General features: G+C 41.0%; 1 protein-coding gene and 1 non-coding gene across 4 annotated transcripts in view; one reads left to right on the forward strand and one right to left on the reverse strand.

The window, feature by feature from the left end:
* The window catches only part of CFAP221 (cilia and flagella associated protein 221), a 133,638-nt gene that overhangs the window by 47,546 nt on the left and 60,618 nt on the right, over positions 1–25,474 (forward strand). For all 3 annotated transcript variants that reach the window (XM_024981066.2, XM_059878644.1, XM_024981052.2), the window contains exons 7-13: positions 2,098–2,201; positions 6,538–6,697; positions 14,394–14,514; positions 14,598–14,709; positions 15,189–15,297; positions 18,962–19,049; positions 24,161–24,250. In XM_024981066.2, coding sequence (XP_024836834.1) covers positions 2,098–2,201; positions 6,538–6,697; positions 14,394–14,514; positions 14,598–14,709; positions 15,189–15,297; positions 18,962–19,049; positions 24,161–24,250 — 784 coding nt within the window. The remainder of the gene's footprint in view (positions 1–2,097; positions 2,202–6,537; positions 6,698–14,393; positions 14,515–14,597; positions 14,710–15,188; positions 15,298–18,961; positions 19,050–24,160; positions 24,251–25,474) is intronic.
* Positions 16,721–16,793, reverse strand: TRNAE-UUC (transfer RNA glutamic acid (anticodon UUC)). Its single transcript has one exon. It is a non-coding gene; the product is annotated as a tRNA-Glu (tRNA).

A 25,474-nucleotide genomic window follows, 5' to 3' on the forward strand; every position in this document is an offset into this window, starting at 1 on the left:
ATCTTCAGGGACCAGGTTCGGGCAGTGTCATTCATCATCTTGAGAGACATGTAATTTATAATGTTAGTTTTATCTACCCAGTGCTATAAAATACCTGAAGCTCAGTGGGGCCTAAGTGTCTGTTAGGTTGAATTGCCTCGAAAAATGTAATGACTTTTAGGTACCCTGTATTTCAGAATTAGAAAGCATCTCATACAGTTAAGATGGATGAACTGATACTTCTAATAGAGCCTGATTTAGGACAGAATTTATGAGTTGGTTAAAAAAATAAAAAAGCTATGAAGTATTCATCTCATTGTTGGCTGAAGTGATTACTCTGTATAATGACCCTTATCTTGAATATATCAATGGATGTAATTAAAAACATTAATATCTAAAAGTTACAAGTTAATAAGAGAATAGAATAATCCAGTAGAAAAATGGGCAAAGAATACACACAGGCAATTCATAGAAGAGGAAATGCAATGGGTAAAATGAGTAGTAGGGTCAACCTCAAAGAAATGAAAATAAAGTGACATACTATTTCACCCTCATCAAGTTGGAAGAAGTTACAATGTCTGAGAATCCTGTGTTGGTAATCAGATGCTGCTTATGGGAGGATAAATTGGTTCAAGTGCTTCAGAGGGTACGTAGGCCATACCTAGCAAAGCTGATAATTTCACTTTACCGCTAACCAGTAATTCCATTTCTCTAGTCACAGCTAGAGCAGCTCTGGTCCACATGCATAAGGAGTCCCCCAAAGGACTGTCATCACCACCCTGAAGTAGTGAAAAGGCACAGACAACCTATACACCTTTCAGCACGAGAGCAGAGAGAGAAAGATGATGTGGACAAACAACAAACTACTTATCGCTGGTTAAAACAAATGAACAGAACTTCACATGTCATCATGGATCAATCTCAAAGCATAACACTGGGCAAAACTAACACATTTTAGAACAGTATAATGGAAAACAAGTGATAAATAGGATACATTTTATGGGTACATACGTATGTGGTGATATTTCTAAAATCCATGGGAATGATGGTGAATACACCCCTGGGGAGGCAAGAAGGAGCAGAGGACCAGGGAGAGGTAGTCAGGGAACTTCAACTGTTCTGCATGTTTTATATCTGTTAAAATAAGACATTGGTTTACCCAAAGCAGAAGATTTTATAGAGCTTGGTAGTGGATAAAGGGATCTTTCTTTTATTATTTTCAGTATTTTCTTTATATTTGGAGTATTTCCAAATAATGAATTTAAGGCCAAGTAAAAATACTCCTGGCATCATTTTTCAAACCGTATTTGAAATCTACTATATCCCCAAAGACGCTTACTCCTTGGAAGAAAAGTTATGACCAACCTAGATAGCATATTCAAAAGCAGAGACATTACTTTGCCAACAAAGGTTTGTCTAGTCAAGGCTATGGTTTTTCCTGTGGTCATGTATGGATGTGAGAGTTGGACTGTGGAGAAGGCTGAGCACCGAAAAATGGATGCTTTTGAACTGTGGTGTTGGAGAAGACTCTTGAGAGTCCCTTGGACTGCAAGGAGATCCAACCAGTCCATTCTGAAGGAGATCAGCCCTGGGTGTTCTTTGGAAGGAATGATGCTAAAGCTGAAACTCCAGTACTTTGGCCACCTCATGCAAAGAGTTGACTCATTGGAAAAGACTCTGATGCTGGGAGGGATTGGGGGCAGGAGGAGAAGGGGACGACAGAGGATGAGATGGCTGGATGGCATCACTGACTCGATGGACGTGAGTCTGAGTGAACTCCGGGAGTTTGTGATGGACAGGGAGGCCTGGCGTGCTGCGATTCATGGGGTCGCAAAGAGTCGGACACAACTGAGCGACTGATCTGATATCCCCAAAACTACTACTGCAAAAGGGTCATTTCACTTTGCCATCAGGATAGGCTCAGGGCTCTCTGAGACATGCCCCTGCCACAGCACCCAGAATGTGCTGTAGGCTAGCTATCACCCAGGAATGAGTGTGTGAGGGTTGACTCTCCTCGTGGTTGTGGCTGTTTATTACATAACTTGAGTATTCTTTGATACCAAAACAGCTAGTTACAAAGAAATAATATTTTACAGTTTTCTTCTTCTTTTTTTGCAGCAAAAGCTACGTGATTCCTTTGTGGTGCAGTTGCCCTGTGGATTTTGAGTTTCATGTCACTGTGGTTCATCCTCATCAGGCCTTTACTGTGGAGCCAACATCAGGTAAGGAGAATTAATTCTCAAGTTGCCAATTTCCTGACGGTTCTCGGATTGAAAATGACTTGGAAAGTAGGTCCCAAGTTATGAAAGAGAATAAGCCACATTTGAATGTGTTATTTTCAAATGTGTAACAGTAACAGACTTTACATATCTGATAATGTAAATCAGAACCGGAAACTTGGGAGTAAACACAGTTTGGGATAATCTATATCATGCAGATAATTTATACTTTATATTCAGGTCAGTTGCACCCCAGAGTCAAAACTTGAAATCAGGAGTTAATCCATTCTAATTCTAGTTTTAACTCCTGGTACTTACATGGTTTCATAGTCACCTTTAATACAGGTTCAAATAAAATGGGAATATTATATCTATTCAAGCCTTCAGAATCTTAGTGAAGGGTCTAAGGAATTTGTCTCACATGTGGCACGGACCATCTGTCTTTGCATGCCCCAAAGGATGTAGATCCCAAAGATACTCAGGACCTCTGAGAATGAAATCTCCACCTGAACTGACTTCTGCTTCCCAGTTTCTCTCTTGATGTTTAGGTTTGGGATTTAAATATCCACCCATTGTGGCCTGCTGTGAATCCTAAAATAGTTTTGTTTTTGTTTTGTTTTTTTTTCAGATTTATTGAGGTATAATGACATGTATATGATATGGATATAATTTTATACATAAAATTATAAGCTTTTTAAGTATATAATGTGATGATTTGACGTGTGTACGCATCATGAAAGGATTCTGTCATTGAGTTAATGAATATCCATCACCTCACAGACCTGCCTTTTTTATTGGTGAAACATTTAAGTTCTATTCTCTCAGCAAATTTCAAGTATAGTCACCTTGTTTTATGTTAAAGCCTCAGACCTCATTCATTCTATAATTGAAAGTTTGTACCCTTTTACCAAATTCTCCTTACCACCACCTCCCCACCCCCAGCCCCTAGTAACATTTTTCAACTCTCTATTTCTCTGAATTAGACTTTTTTTCTTCTGAATGTGTGTGTAAATGATACCTTACAGTATCTGTCTTTGGCTTATTTTACTTGCCGTAATGCCACCCAAATTCATACATGTTGTCACAAATGGCAGGTTTACCTTCTTCTTTAACACTGAATAATATTGCATTTTATATATATATATATATATATATATATGTATGTATATGCCACATCTTCTTTATCCTTTCATCTGTCAATGGACACAGAGTATTTTCATTCCCCTGGATATTGTGAATAATGCTGCAGTGAATGTGGGAGTACATCTATCTCTTCAAAATAATGATTTCATTCCCTTTGCATATATACCCAGATGTGAGATTGCTGGATCATATGATAATTCCTTAGGTTTCGAGGAAACCTCCGTACTGTTTTCCATAGTGACTGCACCAGTTTGCATTTCCAGCACTGCACAAGTGTTCCCTTTTTCCTACCTTCTTGCCAGGATTTGTTATTTCTTTGATAATAGCCATTCTAACAGGTGTGAAACAATAATCTCACTTTATTTGCATTTTCCTGATGATTAGTGATGTTGAACATGTACCTGTTGGACATTGGTTTATCTTCTTTGGAAAAGTGTCTGTTTGGGTCCTTTGCTCATTTGAAAAAGTTGGGTTATCTTGGTGTTTTGTTATTGAGTTATATGATATCCCTGTGTATCTTGGGTATTCATGCCCTATTGGATATGTGGTTTACAATATTCCCTTCCCTTCCATAGGTTGTCTTTTCATTTTGTTGATGTCTTCTTTGGTTGCGCAGAAGCTTTTGAACTTGGTGTAGTTTCATGTGTTTTTGCTTTTGTAGCCTTTGCTTTTGATATCAAATTCCCAAAATCATTGTCAAGACCAATGTCAAGGAGCTTTTTTCTTTTTTTCTCCTAGGAATTATATTGTCAGTTCTTACATTCAAGTCTTTAATCCATTTTGAAATCATTTTTTAACCTTTAAATTTTTTATTGAAATATAGTTGATTTACAGTGTTGTGTTACTTTTAGGTATACAGCAAAGTGATTCAGTTATATATATACAAAATATAGTCACTTTTTAGATTATTTTCCCTGAAAGATTGTTATTCCAAGATATTGAGTAAAGTTCCCTGTGCTATACAGTAGGTCTTTGTTGCTTATCCATTTTATGTAGAGTATCTGTTAATCCCAAACTCCAAATTAATCCTCCCTCCTGAATTTTACTTTTGTATGTGGTGTAAGATAGTGGTTCAGTTTTATTCTTTAGCATGTGGCTGTTCAGTCCTCCCAACACTTTACTGAAGAGATTGTCCTTGCCCTTTCGTATATTCTAGGATCCTTTGTTGCCAATTAATTGACCATATATGCATGAGTTTATTCCTGGGCTTTCTTTTTATTGTGTCTATTTAGAATGATGAATGTTAATTAAACCCATTGTGGTGATTATTTCACAAATACAGAAGTCAAACCATCATGCTTCATACCTTAAATTTATACAGAGATGTATGTTGATTATTTCTCAATAAAACTGGAAAAAAATTTATTTCAAGGCATTTTATTCTTTTTGTTGCAATTGTAAATGGAATTGTTTTTTCATTTCATTTTCTCATAGTTTGTTGTTGGTGTATAGAAACACAACTGATTTTTCTATATTGATTTTGTATCCTGCAACTTTACTTTCATTAATTCTATTAATAGTGGGTGTTTTGGTGGAGTCTTTAGGGTTTTATGTATTTTTCTGAAGCACAGCGCTTAGGATCTGAGAAGATAAAAGAGCTCCGGGACTGGGTGTCTGCCTTAGGGGCTTGCAGACTAGTTGGGAGACTGGTAAATTTGCAGAGTGACAGTTCGGGTGGTACCTGAGGACCGCAGGGTATCGGTGAGGGAAGGTGGTGGAGGCTTCTGCAGATGGAGCATCAGGAGGAGTTTTCTGTAACATGTGGGCTGACATAGGCTTTAAAGTTTTATTTATGGAGCTGGGAACGCAGTAATAAGCAGGCATCTGCTTTTGTGAGACTTAACTAGGGGAGGCAGATGACAGAGAGGTAATCCAGAAGATTGGAAGCTAAAGGAAGATCTGGAGGAAGGGCTTCCAGTCTGGGGAACAGCAAGTGCCAAGGCATGGGGTCCAGAGTGCCAGTGTCTGGGGACTGGAGCAGCAGCCCCACGCCTCATCCAGGCCTCTGCTTCAGCATCTCCTCACCTGAGACCTGATGTTCACCATGTCTCAAATAGCTCCTTGTGTGTCGCTTGCTTCCCCATGGCCTACTCTGTGTTCATGACATGACTTGAGAGTTTATATTCACTGGCTTATTTCTTTTTATTTGCCATCCTGGCCAGCATGTAAACTCCGTGAGCTCTGGGGCTTTGTGTGTGTGTGTGTGTGTGTGTGTGTGTGTGTGTGTTTGGGCTGCGCCATACGGCATGTGTGATCTTAGTCCCTGACTAGGGATAGATCCTGCACCCCTTGCATTGGCAGGCAGAGCCTTAATCACTGGACCACCAGAGAAGTCCCCTGGGACTTTTCTTTGTTTACTGCTGTGTTTCAAGTGCCTAAAACAGTGCCTGTCACATAGTAGGTGCTCAGTGAATGTCTAATGGCTGAATGAAAGGGCTGTGGGGTTGGCATAGAGAGCAAGGCAGAGGGTGGTCCAAGATTCAGAGGGACCCTAGATGGGAAGGAGCGGGGTTGCCAGGCAAGGCCTCTGTGGGGACCAGAGGAGTCCACCTAGAGAGCAAACCAGAGAGCCTTCAGTGGAAGTCAGAAATGGTAGCCCTTCTCACACCTAGCATATCAATTCTTCTTTCCTCCTTGCCTTTTATTTTCCTTTCCATGTTTGTTGAGAACTTAATTGCATTCCAAGCCCTGTTGGCACCAGAGACACAAAGGAGAAATAAACATCATGTGACATTTGCCTTTTGAGAGAACAGTTGTCTGTCCTGAAGATATAAAGTGAGAGAATCAAATTACACAAAAATATAGGGAACCAAATTATTTGGACACAAACTTTTACATGTGTTCCTTCATTTTCCCTGTGGCTCACAGCATGAACATTGATATCTGGGAATTATTAATAATGGCTTAAAGGTTACGGTTCTGGGAATTCACTTCTGACTCAGTAATGCTGACTCATAGTGTATGTTTATATAACTGGCACAATCAAGTTATGAGTATAAAGGATTAAGGTAGTAGTTGGTAAATAAGATCAATGTGAACATGCAGAAGTTGATTCACATGTATTTAATGAAAAGACTGATACTAGAAATACTTGTGCTTCTCATGGGAAGAATATATATGTGTGTGTGAGTCAGCCTCTTTGCTTGGACTTGGCAGGAAGAAAAAGCATCACGTTTTCTCATGTCTTTCCTCCCAGGAATAATCCCGGCGAATGGGAAGATGAATGTGACAGTGAAGTTTACCCCGTTTCAGTATGGGATGGCACAGATAAAAGTGCAGCTGTGGGTTTCACAGTTCAACTCTCAACCGTATGAGTGTGTCTTCACCGGGACATGCTACCCCAATGTGGCTTTAAAGTACGGCTCACTTCTGTTTTCCTTCAAACCCCAATTCTTCCTTTCATCTATTCCATTGTTTCTTTCTTGTAGCAGAATGCCATCAAAACCTTACTTAATATGCCTGGAACTAATATACAGTTACATGTCAATTCTATCTCAATTTAGAAACTTACTTAAATGGTGAACCTTCATAAAATACCCTTTAAAATATAACAGTGATGCAGAGAATATCTCTGTGCTTGTAGCAGTAGTTGCTTCTGCCAAGAGAGAGAAGAGCCAACCAAGAAAAGAGATTTTGCTGAGGATACTTTCTTTTACTGATTACTATCAGTGTGCTGTTTGAATTGTTGGCCACATGTGTGTATTAGTCTGTTCAAAAATTCAAGTCATAAAGCCAGAACCAAAGAGCTATATTCTAAGTTTCAATATAATATAATGAGTGGAGTGCCTGCCCTATGCACTGTCCACTGCAAAGCCCCACGGGAAATGGTCCGCACTCTAAAGATGCTGAAGACAGGAGCCGAAATAAGTCAAGTATAACAAGTGCCTTTGACATAAGGCAGAAATGGAAACATGCTGGGTGGGAGCTTTTCTTAAAGCACCCTCAGCATTCAAGTCAGAATAAAGATGTGCAATGGGTTTAAGTTTTAAACCCATGGGTTTAACTATAACCAGTTAGCCCTGAACTTCCATTTCCAGTGAATGTGAGCTTGTATTTTTATATCCAAATATATCTAGTTAATAAGGTGTTTTCTAACTTGCATGATGTTTATAGAAGTGAAAAGGAAAAAATTTCACAGTATAAATCCTAATCTTGAAAAATCCTTATAAATATTTCGAAAATGATGAAGGCAAAGGTTGATATTCCTCCTCTCCCCTTCACACATACATTCACATCACATATTAACATCATTAGACATATTAAAAGTGGAATAACAACCCACTATCAAAATAATAACTCCATGATTTATTATATATTTATATTATTATTTTCTTTCTCAGAAGCCAAAGCAGCTTGAGTCAACTGTAGAATGTTAGTGTGACCTGCTGAACCCAAATCTTGCAAGTTCCTGTAGTAAAACTAAAGTAGTTCAGCCAATAAAGAGGTAACATTGGACATAAAAGAAAACCAGTCCTCACTTTCCTGGTGTCAGTTAACTGACTGAGAAGAATGCTGTTTGCAGCTCACAACATGCGCCACAACACACAGACGACCTCCTCAGAGGCGTCACTTGAGTGGGACTTTGACATGTCTGCTGCTGCTGCTGCTGCTAAGTCACCTCAGTCATGTCCGACTCTGTGTGACCGCATAGACGGCAGCCCACCCGGCTGCCCCGTCCCTGGGATTCTCCAGGCAAGAACACTGGAGTGGGTTGCCATTTCCTTCTCCAATGCATGAAAGTGAAAAGTGAAAGTGAAGTCGCTCAGTCGTGTCCGACTCTTAGCGGCCCCATGGACTGCAGCCTACCAAGGTCCTCCAACCATGGGATTTTCCAGGCAAGAGTACTGGAGTGGGGTGCCATTGCCTTCTCCGTTGACATGTCTACCCCTACATAGACACGTTCTTAAACACAGTGGCGCATTGCATGGCAGAAGCTCCAAGCAGGAACAGATGCACACCTTTTCTAAACTATGTTTTGGTTTCCCATCTGGAGTTTAGTATCTGATCTAGAACACTCTTGACATTTTCAAGGACCATGTCTCAAGACTTGCCTGTCTCCCCAGGCTTCAGGTAGTGCTGGAACACAGATATTCCACCAGGAAGGGGAAAAATGATCCAGCTGCAGTGTTCTCTGAAGATTTCACAGGTGCTTTTTTCTGTTTCAGAGTTGGATGTGTGATGAACTCACATCCAATTGGCACTGCCAATTCCATGTAACTCTTGGTTTCTCGCTTTCTCATATCCCTTCATTTCCATCGTCAACACTAGTAGTTCAGTTCAGTTCAATCACTCAGTTGTGTCCGACTCTTGCAACCACATGAATTGCAGCATGCCAGGCCTCCCTGTCCATCACCAACTCCCGGAGTTCACCCAAACTCATGTCCATTGAGTCAGTGATGTCATCCAGCCATCTCATCCTCTGTCATCCCCTTCTCCTCCTGCCCCCAATCCCTCCCAGCATCAGAGTCTTCCAATGAGTCAAATTTTCGCATGAGGTGGCCAAAGTATTGGAGTTTCAGCTTTAGCATCATTCCTTCCAAAGAACACCCAGGACTGATCACCTTTAGAATGGACTGGCTGGATCTCCTTGCTTTCCAAGGGACTCTCAAGAGTCTTCTCCAACACCATAGTTCAAAAACATCAATTCTTTGGTGCTCAGCCTTCTTCACAGTCCAACTCTCACATCCATACATGACCACTGGAAAAACCAAAGCCTTGACTAGACGGACCTTTGTTGGCAAAGTAACGTCTCTGCTTTTGAATATGCTATCTAGGTCGGTCATAATTTTCCTTCCAAGGAGTAAGCGTCTTTTAATTTCATGGCTGCAATCACCATCTGCAGTGATTTTGGAGCCCCCAAAAAGTAAAGTCTGACACTGTTTCCACTATTTCCCTATTTGCCATGAAGTGATGGGACCAGATGCCATGATCTTCGTTTTCTGAATGTTGAGCTTTAAGCCAACTTTTTCACTCTCCTCTTTCACTTTCATCAAGAGGCTTTTTAGTTCCTCTTCAGTTTCTGCCATAAGGGTGGTGTCATCTGCATATCTGAGATAATTGATATTTCTCCCGGCAATCTTGATTCCAGCTTGTGTTTCTTCCAGCCCAGCATTTCTCACGATGTACTCTGCATATAAGTTAAGTAAGCAGGGTGACAATATACAGCCTTGACGTACTCCTTTTCCTATTTGGAACCAGTCTGTTCCATGTCCAGTTCTAACTGTTGCTTCCTGACCTACATATAGGTTTCTCAAGAGGCAGGTCAGGTGGTCTGGTATTCCCATCTCTTTCAGAATTTTCCACAGTTTATTGTGATCCACACAGTCAAAGGCTTTGGCATAGTCAGTAAAGCAGAAGTAGATATTTTTCTGGAACCCGCTTGCTTTTTCAATGATTCAGCGGATGTTGGCAATTTAATCTCTGGTTCCTCTGCCTTTTCTAAAACCAGCTTGAACATCAGGAAGTTCATAGCTGACGTATTGCTGAAGCCTGGCTTGGAGAATTTTGAGCATTACTTTACTAGCGTGTGAGATGAGCGCAATTGTGCGGTAGTTTGAGCATTCTTTGGCATTGCCTTTCTTTGGGATTGGAATGAAAACTGACCTTTTCCAGTCCTGTGGCCACTGCTGAGTTTTCCAAATTTGCTGGCATATTGAGTGTAGCACTTTCACAGCATCATCTTCCAGGATTTGAAATAGCTTAACTGGAATTCCATCACCTCCACTAGCTATCTGGGGAGGAATTATAAATAGCTGTGAAAAGAAGAGAAATGAAAAGCAAAGGAGAAAAAGAAAGATATAAGCATCTGAGTGCAGAGTTCCAAAGAATAGCAAGAAGAGACAAGAAAGTCTTCCTCAGAGATCAATGCAAAGACATAGAGGAAAACAACAGAATGGGAAAGACTAGAGATCTCTTCAAGAAAATTAGAGATACCAGGGAAACATTTCATGCAAAGATGGGCTCGATAAAGGACAGAAATGGTATGGACCTAACAGAAGCAGAAGATATTAAGAGGTGGCAAGAATACTCAGAAGAACTGTACAAAAAAGATCTTCACGACCAAGATAACCACGATGGTGTGATCAGTCACCTAGAGCCAGACATCCTGGAATGCGAAGTCAAGTGGGCCTTAGAAATCATCACTACGAACACTAGTAGTTAGACTTTTTAAAGAGACTGTTTTCTTTTTTTCTGATTGAAATGTAATTGACTTAACACCGTTGTGTTAATTTCTGCTGTTCAGCAATGTGACTGTTATATGCATATATACATATACATACATATATATATATTCTTATTCATATTCTTTTCCATATGGTTTATCACAGGATGTTGAATACAGTTCCCTGTGCTCTACAGTAGGACCTTGTTGTTCACCCATCCTGTATATAATAATTTGCATCTGTGAATCCCAAACTCCTAATACTTCCCTCCCCCATCCTTCTCCTCCTTGGCAACCAGAAGTCTGTTCTCTTTGCCTGTGAGTCTATTTTGTAGATAAGTTTGTTTGTGTCATATTTTAGATTCCATATATACAAGTGATATCTTATGGTATTTGTCTTTCTCTTTCTGACTTACTTCACTTAGTACGGTAATCTCTAGGTCCATGCATGTTGTTGGGCATTATTTTGTTCATTTTGTGGCTGAATAGTATTCCATTGTATATATGTACCACATCTTCTTTGTCCATTCATATGTTGATGGACATTTAGGTTGTTTCTGGCTATTGTCCTGGTTATTGTAAATGTGTTGCTATGAACATAGGGGTGCATGTATCTTTTAGAATTACGGTTTTGTCTGGATACATGCCCAGGAAGGGGATTGCAGGATCATATGGTAGCTCTAGTTTTAGTTTTTTAAGGAACCTCCATGCTGTTCTCCATAATAACTGCACCAACTTACATTCCCATTAACAGTGTATAAGGTTCCATCTCAAGGAGACTGGTTTTTTTTAACATCCTCAAATATTCTGGGTTGTTTCCCAAATGTTTATGGCAGAGGTGGTGTCAGAGCTCTGCTCTGTTGAGATGTGAACACCAGGCCACAGCTCATCCCTCACCAAGCATCTCATCCTTGCACCTCACAGCGTGTCCATCAGTATGCATCCCTCCCACCCAGGGACAGGTTCTCCCATGCCTGGGACCTTTCAGGACTCTCACACTGGCCTTACTGAATCTGGGACTGCAGGCCTATAACCTGTGTTATGCAGGGCAGCTGGATCAGTAGGTGCTCAACCAAAGCAAATGGACTGTCAGAATGCCTAAACGGCAGCAATTTCTCATCTTCTCTCTGAAGTGTCACCGTCAGGTGTCATCCCACAAAACTTGTGCTTGAGGAAATGCTTTCATGGGCGGCATTTATGAACATAGCGTGGTTCTACTACCCCTCATGACAAATAAACAGCTTCTGCAGACATGGAAGCAGCCCTGTCTATGCCTATCCATGTTCCAAGTAGTTTTAATTTATAGAAAAGATCTCAAACATTAGCCTGAATCACTTTAATTGGAGGATAATTGCTTTACAATGCTGTGTTGCTTTCTGCTATACAACAGCATGAATCAACCATAAGTATACATATGTCCTATCCCTCTTGAACCTCCCTGCCATGCCCACATCCCATCCCAACCCTCTAGGTTGTCACAGAGCAGTGTTGAGCTCCCTGTGTTATACAGCAACTTCACACTATTTTACATATGGTATCTATTTTACATATGGTAATGAATATGTTTCAGTGCTACTCTCTCAATTCATCCCACCCTCTCCTTTGCCCACTGTAGCCACAAGTCTCTTCTCTATATCTACATCTCTATTCCTGCCCTGCAAATAGGTTTATCAGTACCACTTTTCTAGGTTTCATATATATGTGTTAATATTCAATATTTGTTTTTCTCTTCCTTACTTACTTCACTCTGTATCCACCTCCCTAAAACTGACTCAAATTTGCTCCTTTTTATGGCTGAGTAATATTCCATTGTATATATTACCACAACTTATTTATCCATTCATCTGTTGATGGACATCTAGATTGCTGCCATGTCCTGGCTATTGTAAATAGTGCTACAATGAACATTGGGGTACATGTATTTTTTGAATTATGGTTTTCTCAGGGTATATGCCCAGTAGTGGGATTGCTGGGTCATGTGGTAGATTTATTTCTAGCTTTTTTTTTAAGGAATCTCCATACTGTTCTTCAAAGTGGCTGTATCAATTTATATCCCTACCAACAGTGCAAGAGGGATCCCTTTTCTCCACACCCTCTCTAGCGTTAATTGTTTGTCGATTTTTTGATGATGGCCATTCTGACTAGTGTGAGATAATACCTCACTGTAGTTCTGATTCACATTTCTCTAATAATGAGTGATGTTGAGCATTTTTTTCATGTGTTTATTGGCCATCTGTATGTCTTCTTTGGAGCAAAGTCTGTTTAAGTCTTCTGCCCCTTTTTCGATAGAGAGTTGCATGAGCTGCAACAGGTTGTGTATTTTGGAGACTAATTCTTTATTATTGCAATTATTTTCTCCCATTGTGAGTGTAGTCTTTTCATCTTGTTTGTAGTTTCCTTTGCTGTGCAAAAACTTGTAAGTTTAATTAGGTCTCATTTGTTTATTTTTCTTTTTATTTCCATTACTCTAGGAGGTGGGTCAAAGAGGATCTTGCTGTGATATATGTCAAAGAATGTTCTGTCTATATTTTCCTCTAAGCATTTTATAGTTGCTAGCTTTCATCCATTTTGAGTTTATTTTTGTATATGGTCTTAGGAAGTGTTCTAACTTCATTCTTTTACATGTAGCTGTCCAGTTTTTCCCAGCACCACTTATTGAAGAGCCTGTCTGTTCTCTATTGTATATTCTTGCCTTCTTTGTCAAAGATAAGGTGCTTATAGGTGTGTGGGTTTATCTCTGGGCTTTCTATCTTATTCTATTGTTCTGTAGTTCTCTTTTAATGTCAGTAGCATACTGTTTCGATGACTGTAGCTTTGTAGTATAGTCTGAAGTCAGGGAGTTTAATTCCTCCAACTCCATTTTTCTTTCTTAATATTGCTTTGGCTATTTAGGATCTTTTGTGTTTCCATACAAACTGTGAAATTTTTTGTTTTAGTTCTGTGAAAAATGCCATTGGTAATTTGATAGGGATTGTACTGAATCTGTAGATTGCTTTGCATAGTATAGTCATTTTTACAATATTATGAATCACTTTTTAAAAACATTTTGGTACAAAGAGTAGACATAATTATTCTTTTACACATAAATCAATGTAAAAGTTAAGTGTGGTAAATAAATTTAGCCATAGAAAACCAATAGCTTAGGAATGAATTATGCTGGATGCCAGGAGCATTTTTCAGCATGTCCTATTTTCTACTCACTATGTTCTTTGAGAATGTAAGGACAATAGCCATTGCCCCACTGTTTATTTATGATTATGCTCTGGCATCCTGACCTTGTGTTTATTTTCATAAACCACTGTTTTAGCACCCAAGTTGATTTTGAGTTTTGTTGTCATTTTTCAGTCGCTAAGTTGTCTCCAACTCTTTGTGACCCTATGAACTATAGCAAGCCAGGTTCCTCTATCCTCCACTATCTCCCAGAGTTTGCTCAAATTCATGTCTATTGAATCAGTGATGCTATCTAACCATCTCATCCTCTGATGCCCCCTTCCCTTGAAATCTTCATCTTTCCCAGCATCAGAGTCTTTTCCAATGAATTGGCTCTTCACATCAGGTGTGTCCAAAGCATTGGGGCTTCAACTTCAGCATCAATCCTTCCAATGAATATTCAGGGTTTATTTCCTTTAGGATTGACTGGTTTGATCTCCTTGCTGTCCAAAGGACTCTCAAGAGTCTTCTCCAACACCACAGATTGAAAGCATCAATTCTTTTGGTGATCAGCCTTCTTTATGGTCCAACTCTCACATCCATACATGACAGCTAAAAAAATCATAGTTTAGATATAGTATTTAATGGACTATAAGTCATGATATTATTGGAAAGAACTAAAACTCAGAGCCTTGAGTTGTTGCATTACATACTAATTTAATATCTGTTTTCAACTCTAGGTTGGAAGAATTTGAAAGAGTAAATAATCTTTCTAAAAAAGTAGTTGTTCCTCCAGAAAAGGCAATGACACGTGTACCTTTTCCCCAATTGCCAGCAAAAGCAAAGCCTCCAAAGATTAAGGTAAAGCGGGCATTATGGTTATCACAACAGAAAGAACAACAGAAAGGCCAAATAGTGACTTTTCTCTCCTGATTTGATCTCAGGAAATCGAATATCACAACTTGAGATTTCCAGTAGATTTATTGAGTCCATTTGCTGTGGCAACTGTTTTAAACCAAGAACCAGGAAAATTAAAGATTAAAGAATTGAGAGAAGGTAAGCAATGAATCCACCATAAATCAGCTCTGCTGCTACTGCTGCTAAGTCGCTTCAGTCGTGTCCGACTCTGTGCGACCCCATAGATGGCAGCCCAACAGGCTCCCCGTCCCTGGGATTCTCCAGGCAAGAACACTGGAGTGGGTTGCCATTTCCTTCTCCAATGCATGAAAGTGAAAAGTGAAAGTGAAGTCGCTCAGTCATATCCGGCTCTTAGCGACCCCATGGACTGCAGCCCACCAGGCTCCGTCCATGGAATTTGCCAGGCAAGAGTACTGGAGTGGGGTGCCAGTGCCTTCTCCAAATCAGCTCTGGGCAGAATCTAAAGGAGTTATTGCTTCTCATATTTACTGCTTATGAGCAGCAGCAACAAAACTCAGTTAGAGCCCTGTTAACATTTTGCCGTTAGAAATGTTTTTCTCCCGGCCAGTGATTCTGATTTGATTACTGGTATAATCATTGTTTGCTCCTGCCCTCAGTTTTGGACCAAGGCACTGAGATTTCAAAAACAAGACAAATGAAAGAAGCGCTCTTTGAACAGAAAGTCAGACAGGACACTTGTGAAGAGATTGAAAATCACCTGAAGTGGTAAGTGTCCCACGATTATTTGCATCAAGTGATGGTGTTTTTGGTAAATGGCTTTTTATCCGTGAGACACAATGAATGAATGAATGTAATAACTTTTTATGCCCTCTGAAACATTTGATTATTTTCTCCCCTTTAATGGACTTTGTTTCAGAGTGAAGTTTCTATCAGGAGTAAATCAATGTGACCACACCATGCTCTTTCCTAAGTGTGACCAGCACAGAACCAAAGTGCACCCCCCTCACGCCAGGACACCCCCTCCCTGGGGTGACTCGGGGACCCTGAATCTTGCCCAACTTTCTCTCACCCCACCCAAGCCCCCTGTGCCCTGGGCTCTGAGCTCCAGGGGCCATCTGGGGAGCCTGGCAGTGCAGGTGGGGTGGGAGAGGCTCCTAGAAAAGGTTTTCAAATTCAGATGCAGGTCTTTACCAGACCATACAAGACATATCTACATGTACAGACTCAGCTGAAGTAACTGTGGAAACTCAAAAACTGAGTTCAAAAAGAGACTCCTGGAAAGTTTGGTTAGGCGGCCACCCTGTCACAGCCCTGCTTCCTCACCGCCCAGAGAACTCACTGCATGCTCTGGGGCCAGCCCAGGTGTTCGCACCCTGCCACCTCTCATGAGAAACAACCCCTTTTATGAATTCACAGAACCCTGTGAGTCTGTACTCAGGGTCTGGCCTCAGTTGAATGGAGAGTATGCCAGGTTACCCAGGACCATTTGAGAAAAAACTCTTTCCCTATTGTAAAAAAATAAAAGGGCACGTTATCATTGTAAAAAACTTGAAAACAGTTTTTAAGTGTAGAAAAGGAAAAAGAATCACTATAATGCAGTGACCACTGTTAACCCTGGTGTTTTTCCTTCCTTCTGTGCTGCTTTGTAACAGGCTTGCAATCATATCCTAAATTCAATTTTGATCATGTATTATTCACTTAATATTTTCTCCCAACATTTTGTTGAAAGATTTTAAACCATCCAGTGAGACCCACACACACTGATGTATGGTCATCAGTTGTTAGCACTGTGCCTCGCACACAAGCGCAGATGCACACTCAACACACACTCCTTTCATCTCCCTGAGCCATTTGGAAGTGAGTGCAGGTACCGGTAACCATGAGGCCTCGCCTCTAAAGGCTTTAGCTCCTAAGAACAAGGACATTCTCCAGCTTCACCATAACTACTTCTAAGAGTTTAACATTGATACCACGTTAAATCATCAGCCTGTGTGCACGTTTGCCCAGTTGTCCCCAGAGCGCTTCTATTCCAGGGATGTTTCGGTTTTTCAAAAGGGGAACCCAAGGTCCAATCAAAGATCATATGGTTTGTATTTAGTTTTTTTTATCTCTTTAGTCTCCTTTAAAACAGTTCTCCAGAACTTTTACTATATCCTTTTTTTCTGGCACTCAGCCTGTGAGAGCTTATTTCCCTGACCAGGGATTGAACTTGGGCCCTTGGCAGTGAAAGTGCCAGGACCTAACCACTGGACCACCAGGGAATTCCACTACTATATACTCTGAATGTGTGTCAGACTCCACAATGGGTACATTACATATGAGAGGTTGTTTTCCTTTAATTAATTGCTTTTTTAATTAGTTTTTTTGGGGGGTCATTGCTACATGCGGGCTTTCTCTAGTTGTGAGGAGCAGGGACCACTCTCTAGTTGTGATGCACTGGCTTCTCACCGCAGTGGCTTCCCTTGCTGCGGAGCACAGGCTCTAGGTGCGTGGGCTCAGTAGTTGTGGTTCATGGGCTCTAGAGTGCTGGCTCAGTAGTTGTGGCGCACGAGCTTTGTTGCTCCACAGCATGTGGAATCCTCCCAGACCAGGGATTGAACTCGTGTCCCCATATTGGCAAGTGGACTACTATCCACTGTAACACCAGGGAAGTCCCCCAGAGTTTTTTTTAAAGTGGGATGAAATTCACATCACATGAAATGAACCATTTTCGTCATTTTAATGTGTACAACCCCAGAAGTTCTTAGTATGTTCACAGTGTTGTACAACCATCAGTACTTAGTTCCAGACCTTTTACATCCCTGCCAAAAAGCATCCTGTAAGCATGAAGCAGTCATCCCCCCATCCTCCTGTTTCCCCTACCCCTGGCAACCACTCAACCACTGTTTGTCTCTGGTATTGCCCCTTCTGGACATTTCATATGAATGTAGTCATATAATATGTGACCTTTAGTAACTGGCTTCTTCACTGGGCTTCCCTGGTGGCTTAAACAGTAAAGAATCTGCCTGTAATGCAGGAAACCCAGATTCAAGACCTCGGTCGGAAAGATTCCCTGGAGGAAAGAGTGGCTACCCACTCCAGTATTCTTTCCTGGAGAATTGCATGGACAGAGGAGCCTGGCAAGCTATAGTCCAAAGGGTCACAAAGAGTTGGACACGACTGAGCCACTAACACTTTCACTTTGTTCACTAAACATGTTTTCAAACTTCATCCATGTCACAGCATCTGTCAGTACTTCATTTATTTTTATGGGGAATAAGGGTTTGTTTTATCAACATTCTACACCGTGTTTATTCATCAGTTGGTGGACATTTGGGAGGTTTCCAGTTTTGGGCTATTTGAAATAATGCTGCTGTGAACATTTGTATACAAGTTTTTGTGTGAACTTACCTTTTCAGTGCTCTTGGGTGTATACATAGGAGAGGAATTACTGGGTCTCAAGATAATTCACCTATAACTTTTTGAGAACAGCCAGTCTGTGTTCTATATGACTACACCATTTTACATTCCAGTTTCTCCACATCCTTGGCAACTCCTGTTATTTTCCTTTGTTATGATTGCTATCATCATCTTTGTCAACGATCGTAGCCATCCAAGTAGGTATGATGTAGTCCATCACTGTGGCTCTGATTTGCATTTTGACCCTTACTCCTTAGGAGGAAAGTTATGACCAACCTAGATAGCATATTAAAAAGCAGAGACATTACTTTGCCAACAAAGGTCCATCTAGTCAAGGCTCTGGATTTTCCAGTGATCATGTGTGGATGTGAGAGTTGGACTGTGAAGAAAGCTGAGCGCCGAAGAATTGATGCTTTTGAAGTGTGGTGTTGGAGAAGACTCTTGAGAGTCCATTGGACTGCAAGGAGATCCAACCAGTCCATCCTAAAGGAGACCAGTCCTGGGTGTTCATTGGAAGGACTGATGCTGAAGCTGAAACTCCAATACTTAGGCCACCTCATGCGAAGAGTTGACTCATTGGAAAATACCCTGATACTGGGAAGGATTGGGGGCAGGAGGGGAAGGGGACAACAGAGGATGAGATGGCTGGATAGCATCACCAACTTGATGGACATGAGTTTGGGTAGGCTCTGGGAGTTGGTGACAGACAGGGAGGCCTGGCGTGCTGCGATTCATGGAGTAGCAAAGAGTTGGACGCGACTGAGCAACTGAACTGAAGTAAATGATGAATAAGATTGAGTGTCCAGGTCTCTTTATTCATAAATATTTTAGCATGTGTCACTGGAAGACAAGCTTCCCTGTGGGGAGCATGTTGTTCACTCTACTTGTGTTGCTGGCATCTGCAACTTCTCTCTTCTTTGGTGTGCTCTCCTGCATCAGCTCTGCAATTCAGCTGAGACCCTCCATCCTGAAATCGATTGTGGTATTCTGATGGGTTCTGGAAATTGTTTTTGGTTTTTTTTCTCCCCAGGCAGGTGCACCTCGGTAAGGATCATATGTCCTTTAAATTTAAAAAAGACATTTATGAGGAGCGGCAAAGAGTAAACAACAAATACAAGGTCAGAATCACTGCTAATCTGATATCATTTATTTCACCAAATATTTTTAATTCCTGCTATATGCAAGATGTCACAGCCGAAGGAAAAAAAAAATCTTACAGTTAAGTTGGAAGGGGAGGCTGATAACATGCCCACCGTTAGCAGTGAATTGAGGCTGGCCATACCTGTCACTGGAAACATCCTCTAAGTAGTGTAGCGATTCAAGGGACAGCGAGAGAGGACTCATCTAACTAGAAAGCTTCCTAGGAGACACAGTATGGTTTTGAAAAGTAGTAAATAAGAAACAGGCATCCAATTCAGAGTCAGGGAATGGCTCCAATTTGGGCTGGAATGCTGGGCATGATCTACAGTGCATGGAGATAAGAGACACAGAGACAGCAGCCAGGAGCCACACCAGAGCCAGGTCCAAACTAAAGCTGGAGGCCCAGGCCAACAGCAGGAAGCTGAGCAAAGCAAGAGGGATGGAGGATTCAGATTGAGTGGGCATGAGAGCCCAATGGCACAGACACTCAAGGGTGGCGACTTCTTGCTCAAGGGAGATGGTCAGTAATGTTCACTTCTGAGATGTTCATTATAAATAAGTAGAGTCTGAATAAAGATACAAGGAGTCTCTCTCTTTCTTCTAACAACACCTTTGCCAATCCCTTTTTAAAATTGCCTATTTTATTTGACTTGTGGTGGAGGAGAGTTAGGTCTCTCCCTACAAAATCTGTGTTTTGAACCTGAGGTCCACAGTCTCAAACTCCACATGTGTTTGAGATCAGCTGTGTTCATATAAGAGCTGAACTTATATGAGTTCAAATGCTGACAACCATAGATGTCTCTCATTTCTGTTTTGTTTTGTTTATTTTACTGAAGTATAGTTGATTTTGTTGAGGTTCAGTCACTCAGTCGCGTCTGATTCTTTGTGACCCCATGGACTGCAGCATGCCAGCAGGCTTCCCTATCCTTCACTGTCTCCCAGAGTTTGCTCAAGCTGATGTCCATTGAATTGGTGATGCCATCCAACCGTCTCATTCTCTGTCACCCCTTCTCCTCCTGCCTTCAGTCTTTCCCAGCATCAGGGTCTTTTCTAATGAGTCAGCTCTTCACATCTGGTGGCCAAAGTGTTGGCGATTCAGCTTCAGCATTAGTCCTTCCAGTGGGATATGCATACTCCAGTGGAGTATGCAGGATTGATTTCCTTTAAGATTAACTGGCTTTATCTCCTTGCTGTCCCAGGGACTGTCAAGAGTATTCTCCAACCCCACAGTTCAAAAACATTCATTCTTAAGCACTCAGCCTTTATGGGCCAACTCTCACGTTTGTACATGACTACTGGAAAAACTATACCTTTGAGTATACAAACCTTTTTGGCCAAGTGATGATTCTGCTTTTTAATACACTGTCTAGGTTTGTATAGCTTTCCTTCCAAGGAGCAAGCATCTTTTAATTTCATTGTCCACAGTGATTTTGGAACCCAAGAAAATAAAGTCTGTCACTGTTTCCATTTTTTCCCCATCTATTTGCCATGAAGTGATAGGACTGGATGGCATGATCTTTGTTTTCTGAATGTTGAGTTCTAAGCCAGCTTTCTTACTCTCCTCTTTCAGCTTCATCAAAAGGCTCCTCTTTGCTTTCTTGCATTAGGGTAGTGTTATCTGCATATTTGAGATTATTGATATTTCTACCTGCAGTCTTAATTCCAGCTTGTGCTTCATCCAGCCTGGCATTTCGCATGAGGTACTCTGCATATAAGTTAAATAAACAGGGTGACAATATACAGCCTTGACGTACTGCCTTCCCAATTTTGAACCAGTCCCTTGTTTCACGTCTGGTTCTAACTGTTGCTTCTTGACCTGCATAGAGGTTTCTCAAGAGGCAGCTAAGGTGTTCTGGTATTCCCATCTTTTTAAGAATTTTTCAGTTTTGTGATCCACACAGTCAAAGGCTTTAGCATAGTCAATGAAGCAGAAGTAGATGTTTTTCTGGAATTCTCTTGCTTTTTCTGTGATCCAGTGGATGGTGGCAATTTGATCTCTGGCTCTTCTGCCTTTTCTAAATCCAGCTTGTACATCTGGAAGTTTTCGGTTCCCATATTGTTGAAGCCTCACTAGCATGTGAAATGAGTGCAGTTGTGCACTAGTTTGAACATTCTTTGGCATTTCCCTTCTTTGGGATTGGATTGAGAATCAACACTGAGTGGCCTTAGTCCTGTGGCCACTGCTGAGTTTTCCAAATTTGCTGGTATGTTGAGTACAGCACTTTAACAGCATCATCTTTTAGGATTTGAAATAGCTCAGCTGAAATTTCATCACCTTCACTAGCTTTGTCTGTAGTAATGGTTCCTAAGGCCCACTTGACTTCTTACTCCAGGTTTCAGGATATCTGCTTCTAGATGAGTGACCACACCATCCTGGTTATCCAGGTCATTAAGACCTTTTTTGTACAGTTCTTCTGTGTATTCTTGCCACCTCTTCTTAATATCTTTTGCTTTGGTTAGGTCCATATGTTTCTGTCCTTTATTGTGCCCATCCTAGCATGAAGTATTCCCTTGGTATCTCTAATTTTCTTAAAGAGATCTCGTCTTTCTTATTCTGTTGTTTTCCTCTATTTCTTTGCATTGTTCACTTCAGAAAGCTTTCTTATCTCTCCTTACTATTCTTTGGAACGCTGCATTCAGATGGATATATCTTTCCTTTTCTCCTTTGCCTTCACTTCTCTTCTTTTCTCAGCTATTTGTAAGGCTCATATTAGTTTCAAGTATACAGTACAGTGATTCAGTTATACACACACACACATATATGTATATATATTCTTTTTGAGATTCTTTTCCCTTATACATTATGACAAAATACTCTATAGCTCAAAATACAGTGTAGCTCCCTGTGCCATACAGTAGGTCCTCTTATTTCCAAATAAGGTGTTAATGTGATGGTTGGAATAGATTTCTTGAAGTTCAATCTTTATTTATTAATTTTTAATTTTTATTTTATATTGGAATAGTGCTTCTCTGGTGGCTCAGTGGTAAAGAATCTCCCTGCCGATTCAGGAGATGCAGTTTCCCTCCTTGGGTCAGGAAAATCCTCTGGAAAAGGAAATGGCAACCCACTCCAGTATTCTTGCCTGGGAAATTCCATGGACAGAAGAGCTTGGCAGGCTGTAGTCCACTGGGGTTGCAAAAGAGTCAAACATAACTTATTGACTAAACAACAACATAGTTGATTAACAATGTGTTAGTTTCAGGTGTGTGACACAGAGATTCAGTTATCATTGTTGTTCAGTTGCTAAGTTATTGTTCAGCCACTAAGTTGTGTCCAACTCTTTCGGACTCCATAGACTGCAGCATGCCGGACTCCCTTGTCCTTCACTAGCTCCTAGAGTTTGCTCAAATTCATGTGCATTGAATCAGTGATGCCATCCAATCATCATGTCCTCTGCTGCCGCCTTCTCCTCCTGCCCTCAGTCTTTCCCAGCATCAGAATCTTTTCCAGTGAGTCAGCTCTTCACATCAGGTGTCCAAAGTATTTGAGCTTCAGCAGCAGTCTTTCCAATGAATATTCAGGGTTGATTTCCTTTACGATTGACTGGTTTGGTCTCCTTGAAGTCTTAAAGTACTCTTAAGAGTCTTCTCCGGCACCACAGTTCAAAAGCATCAATTCTTTAGTGCTCAGCCTTCTTAATGGTCCAACTCTCACATTTGTACATGACTTCTGGAAAAACCATAGCTTTGACTGTATGGACCTTTGTCAGCAAAATAATGTCTCTGGTTTTTAATATGCTGTCTAGGTTTGTAATAGCTTTTCTTCCAAGGAGCAAGCATCTTTTAATTTCATGACTGCAGTCACCATCCACAGTGATTTTGGAGCCCAAGAAAATAAAGTCTGTCACTGTTTCCACTTTTTCCTCCTCTATTTGCCATGAAGTGATGGGACCAGATGCCATGATTTTCATTTTTTCAGTGTTGAGTTTTAAGCCAGCTTTTTCACTCTCCTCTTTCACCTTCATCAAAAGGCTCTTTAGTTCCTCTTCACTTTCTGCTATTAGAGTGGTATCATCTGCATTCAGTTATACATATATGTATATCTATTTTTATCAAATACTTTTCCCATTTAAGCTATTATAGAATATTGAGCAGAATTCCCTGATCTATACAGTAGGTCCATGTTGGTTATCCATTTTAAATATAGTAGTGTGTGTATGCCAATCAGTTTAGTCTTAAAAATGACTGTGGACAGTGTAGCTGAGAACCAAGCTAATTTTAGAAGTTAATTAACAAATAATAAAACCCACAGAGAAGCAAAAGCTAACACATTTTTGCAGTGTGTATGGTCCTTTTTACTGTGGAGGCAGGTATGTACAGACACTGACCAAGCCAAGCCAGCCTTCCTGGGAACAACCTGGAAGTGCCCAGTTTGGAACAAGGGAGATTACTCAGGGGCCAGGAGGACACAAGTAATAGGGGAAGGGGGGTGATCTGGGGGAAGGGGGATTAAGGGGGGGTCTCTTAATCCAGGGACGAGACAGACCCCCAACCTCCACCAGCCAGGAAAAGGGGAGAGATCACATGCCTGTGTTAAACCTGATACTTGGTTAATTAGCTCTAAGGAGCTTAAAACTTTACTGGGACGTTAAATTTCTTTTAAATGAAATCTCTACACCCCCATGGTGACACAGTTTCCTAGAATCCTCTCTGTGAATTTTAAATGCTTCAAATAATTTCCAGAGACTATCGTAAAGATCCCCTGGAGGAGGAAACAGCAACTCACTCCAGTATTCTTGCCTGGAAAATTCCATGGAGAGAGGAGCCTGGCGGGCTACAGCCCATGGGGTCTCAAAGAGTCAGACACGACCGAGTGTGCGCGTGCATGCACACACACACACACACACACACACACACACACACTAATTTTAATAAGAAGGTGTTGGGTTTGTGCTTCTAATAAAACTTTCCATATTTAAACAGTAGGCGTACTTGCAATGATCATTTTAACCACCACTCCCAGAGGGAACATCATGGATGGATTAGACCAATTGCTTAATGTGTTTCTACCCATTTTAAAGAGAAATAACAGTTGTAGTTGTGTGCATCTGTATTCAATTTTAATATTTTCAATGATTGAAAACCCCAGCTAGATAGAGGAGATCCTATTTTGTATGAGGAATTCCAGCGACGCAAGACAGAAGTTCACCCCAAACGGATTTTACACGACCTGAAAGAAGTGAGTAACTTTTCTTTATTTGGATTCTAATTGTCAGCAGCTCTTTATATGCTTATTTTTTAAGCATATAAGCAATTTTCTAGAAATCCTCTTACCAAGAGATTTTTAATAATTTTTAACTTGCTTACCTTTTCACAGAGTGTTTTTTTTCCAACATGTCCACAAGTCAGGCATCAATTTGAGATTATCGGCACCCTATACAGGCACCTCCTTCCCACACTCTGCTTTCTCCTCTTGGTCTCCATTTTTTTTCCCCCTTTGCTGTCCAAGGGCTTCCCTGGTGGCTCAGATGGTAAAGTGTCTGCCAGCAACCCTGGAGGCCCAGGTTCCATCCCTGGGTTGGGAAGATGCCCTAGAGAAGGAAATGGCAACCCACTCCAGTACTCTTGCCTGGAAAATCTCATGAATGGAGGAGCCTGGTAGGCTACAGTTCATGGGGTCGCAAAGAGTAGGACACGCCTGAGTGACTTCACTTTGCTGTCCACGCCCCTGTCTGCATGCTGATCCTCAGGGTGGGTCCCTGGGTGGGTTCCTTGCCCCCTCGCTCCCCTTGTCAAACAAGACAGGAAGTCAGACGCCAGAGCACTGGCTCCAGCTCCACCACGGATATGGGATCCGGGAGGAGCTCTTTCAGCCTTGGTGCCGCAGTGTCCTCAACTGCGAAGTGGGGACAGCAGCCCCCGCCAGAGTTTCTTCTGTCATGTGACAGTTTCTGGTTAAAAACCTCAATTTGTAATTTTTGTTTATTCTTTAAGTTTTATTTTATTGAAGTATAATTGATTTAAAAGTATAATTGGTTTTATAAATCAATTTATAATTGATTTCTAATTGATTGTGTTAGTTTCTGCTGTACAGCACAGTGATTCAGTTATGTATGTATATGTGTGTGTGTGTGTATATATATATATATTCTTTTTCCATTATGTTTTATCAGAGGATATTGAATATAGTTCCCTGTGCTATACAGTGGGACCTGTTGTCTATCCCAATTTTTAATTTTAACAATGGAAAGATTCTTCTCCATCTCCCACCTCCATCATTCTCACTTTTCTCTTCTGGATCTGTCAAATCTGAACTATTTTCACCTTTTTCCTTCTCCCCCACATGTCCTCTGGCCCCAAAGTCTTGCCAGTCACTCTTCCATGAGGCCACCCCCAGGTCCACCGTCACACCCTGACGCACCTCAGCCTCGGCTTGTTCAGCAGATCCGCCTTCTCTTCTGTG

The sequence above is a fragment of the Bos taurus genome, chromosome 2 (genome assembly GCF_002263795.3).
Source record: "Bos taurus isolate L1 Dominette 01449 registration number 42190680 breed Hereford chromosome 2, ARS-UCD2.0, whole genome shotgun sequence".
NCBI lineage: Eukaryota > Metazoa > Chordata > Mammalia > Artiodactyla > Bovidae > Bos > Bos taurus.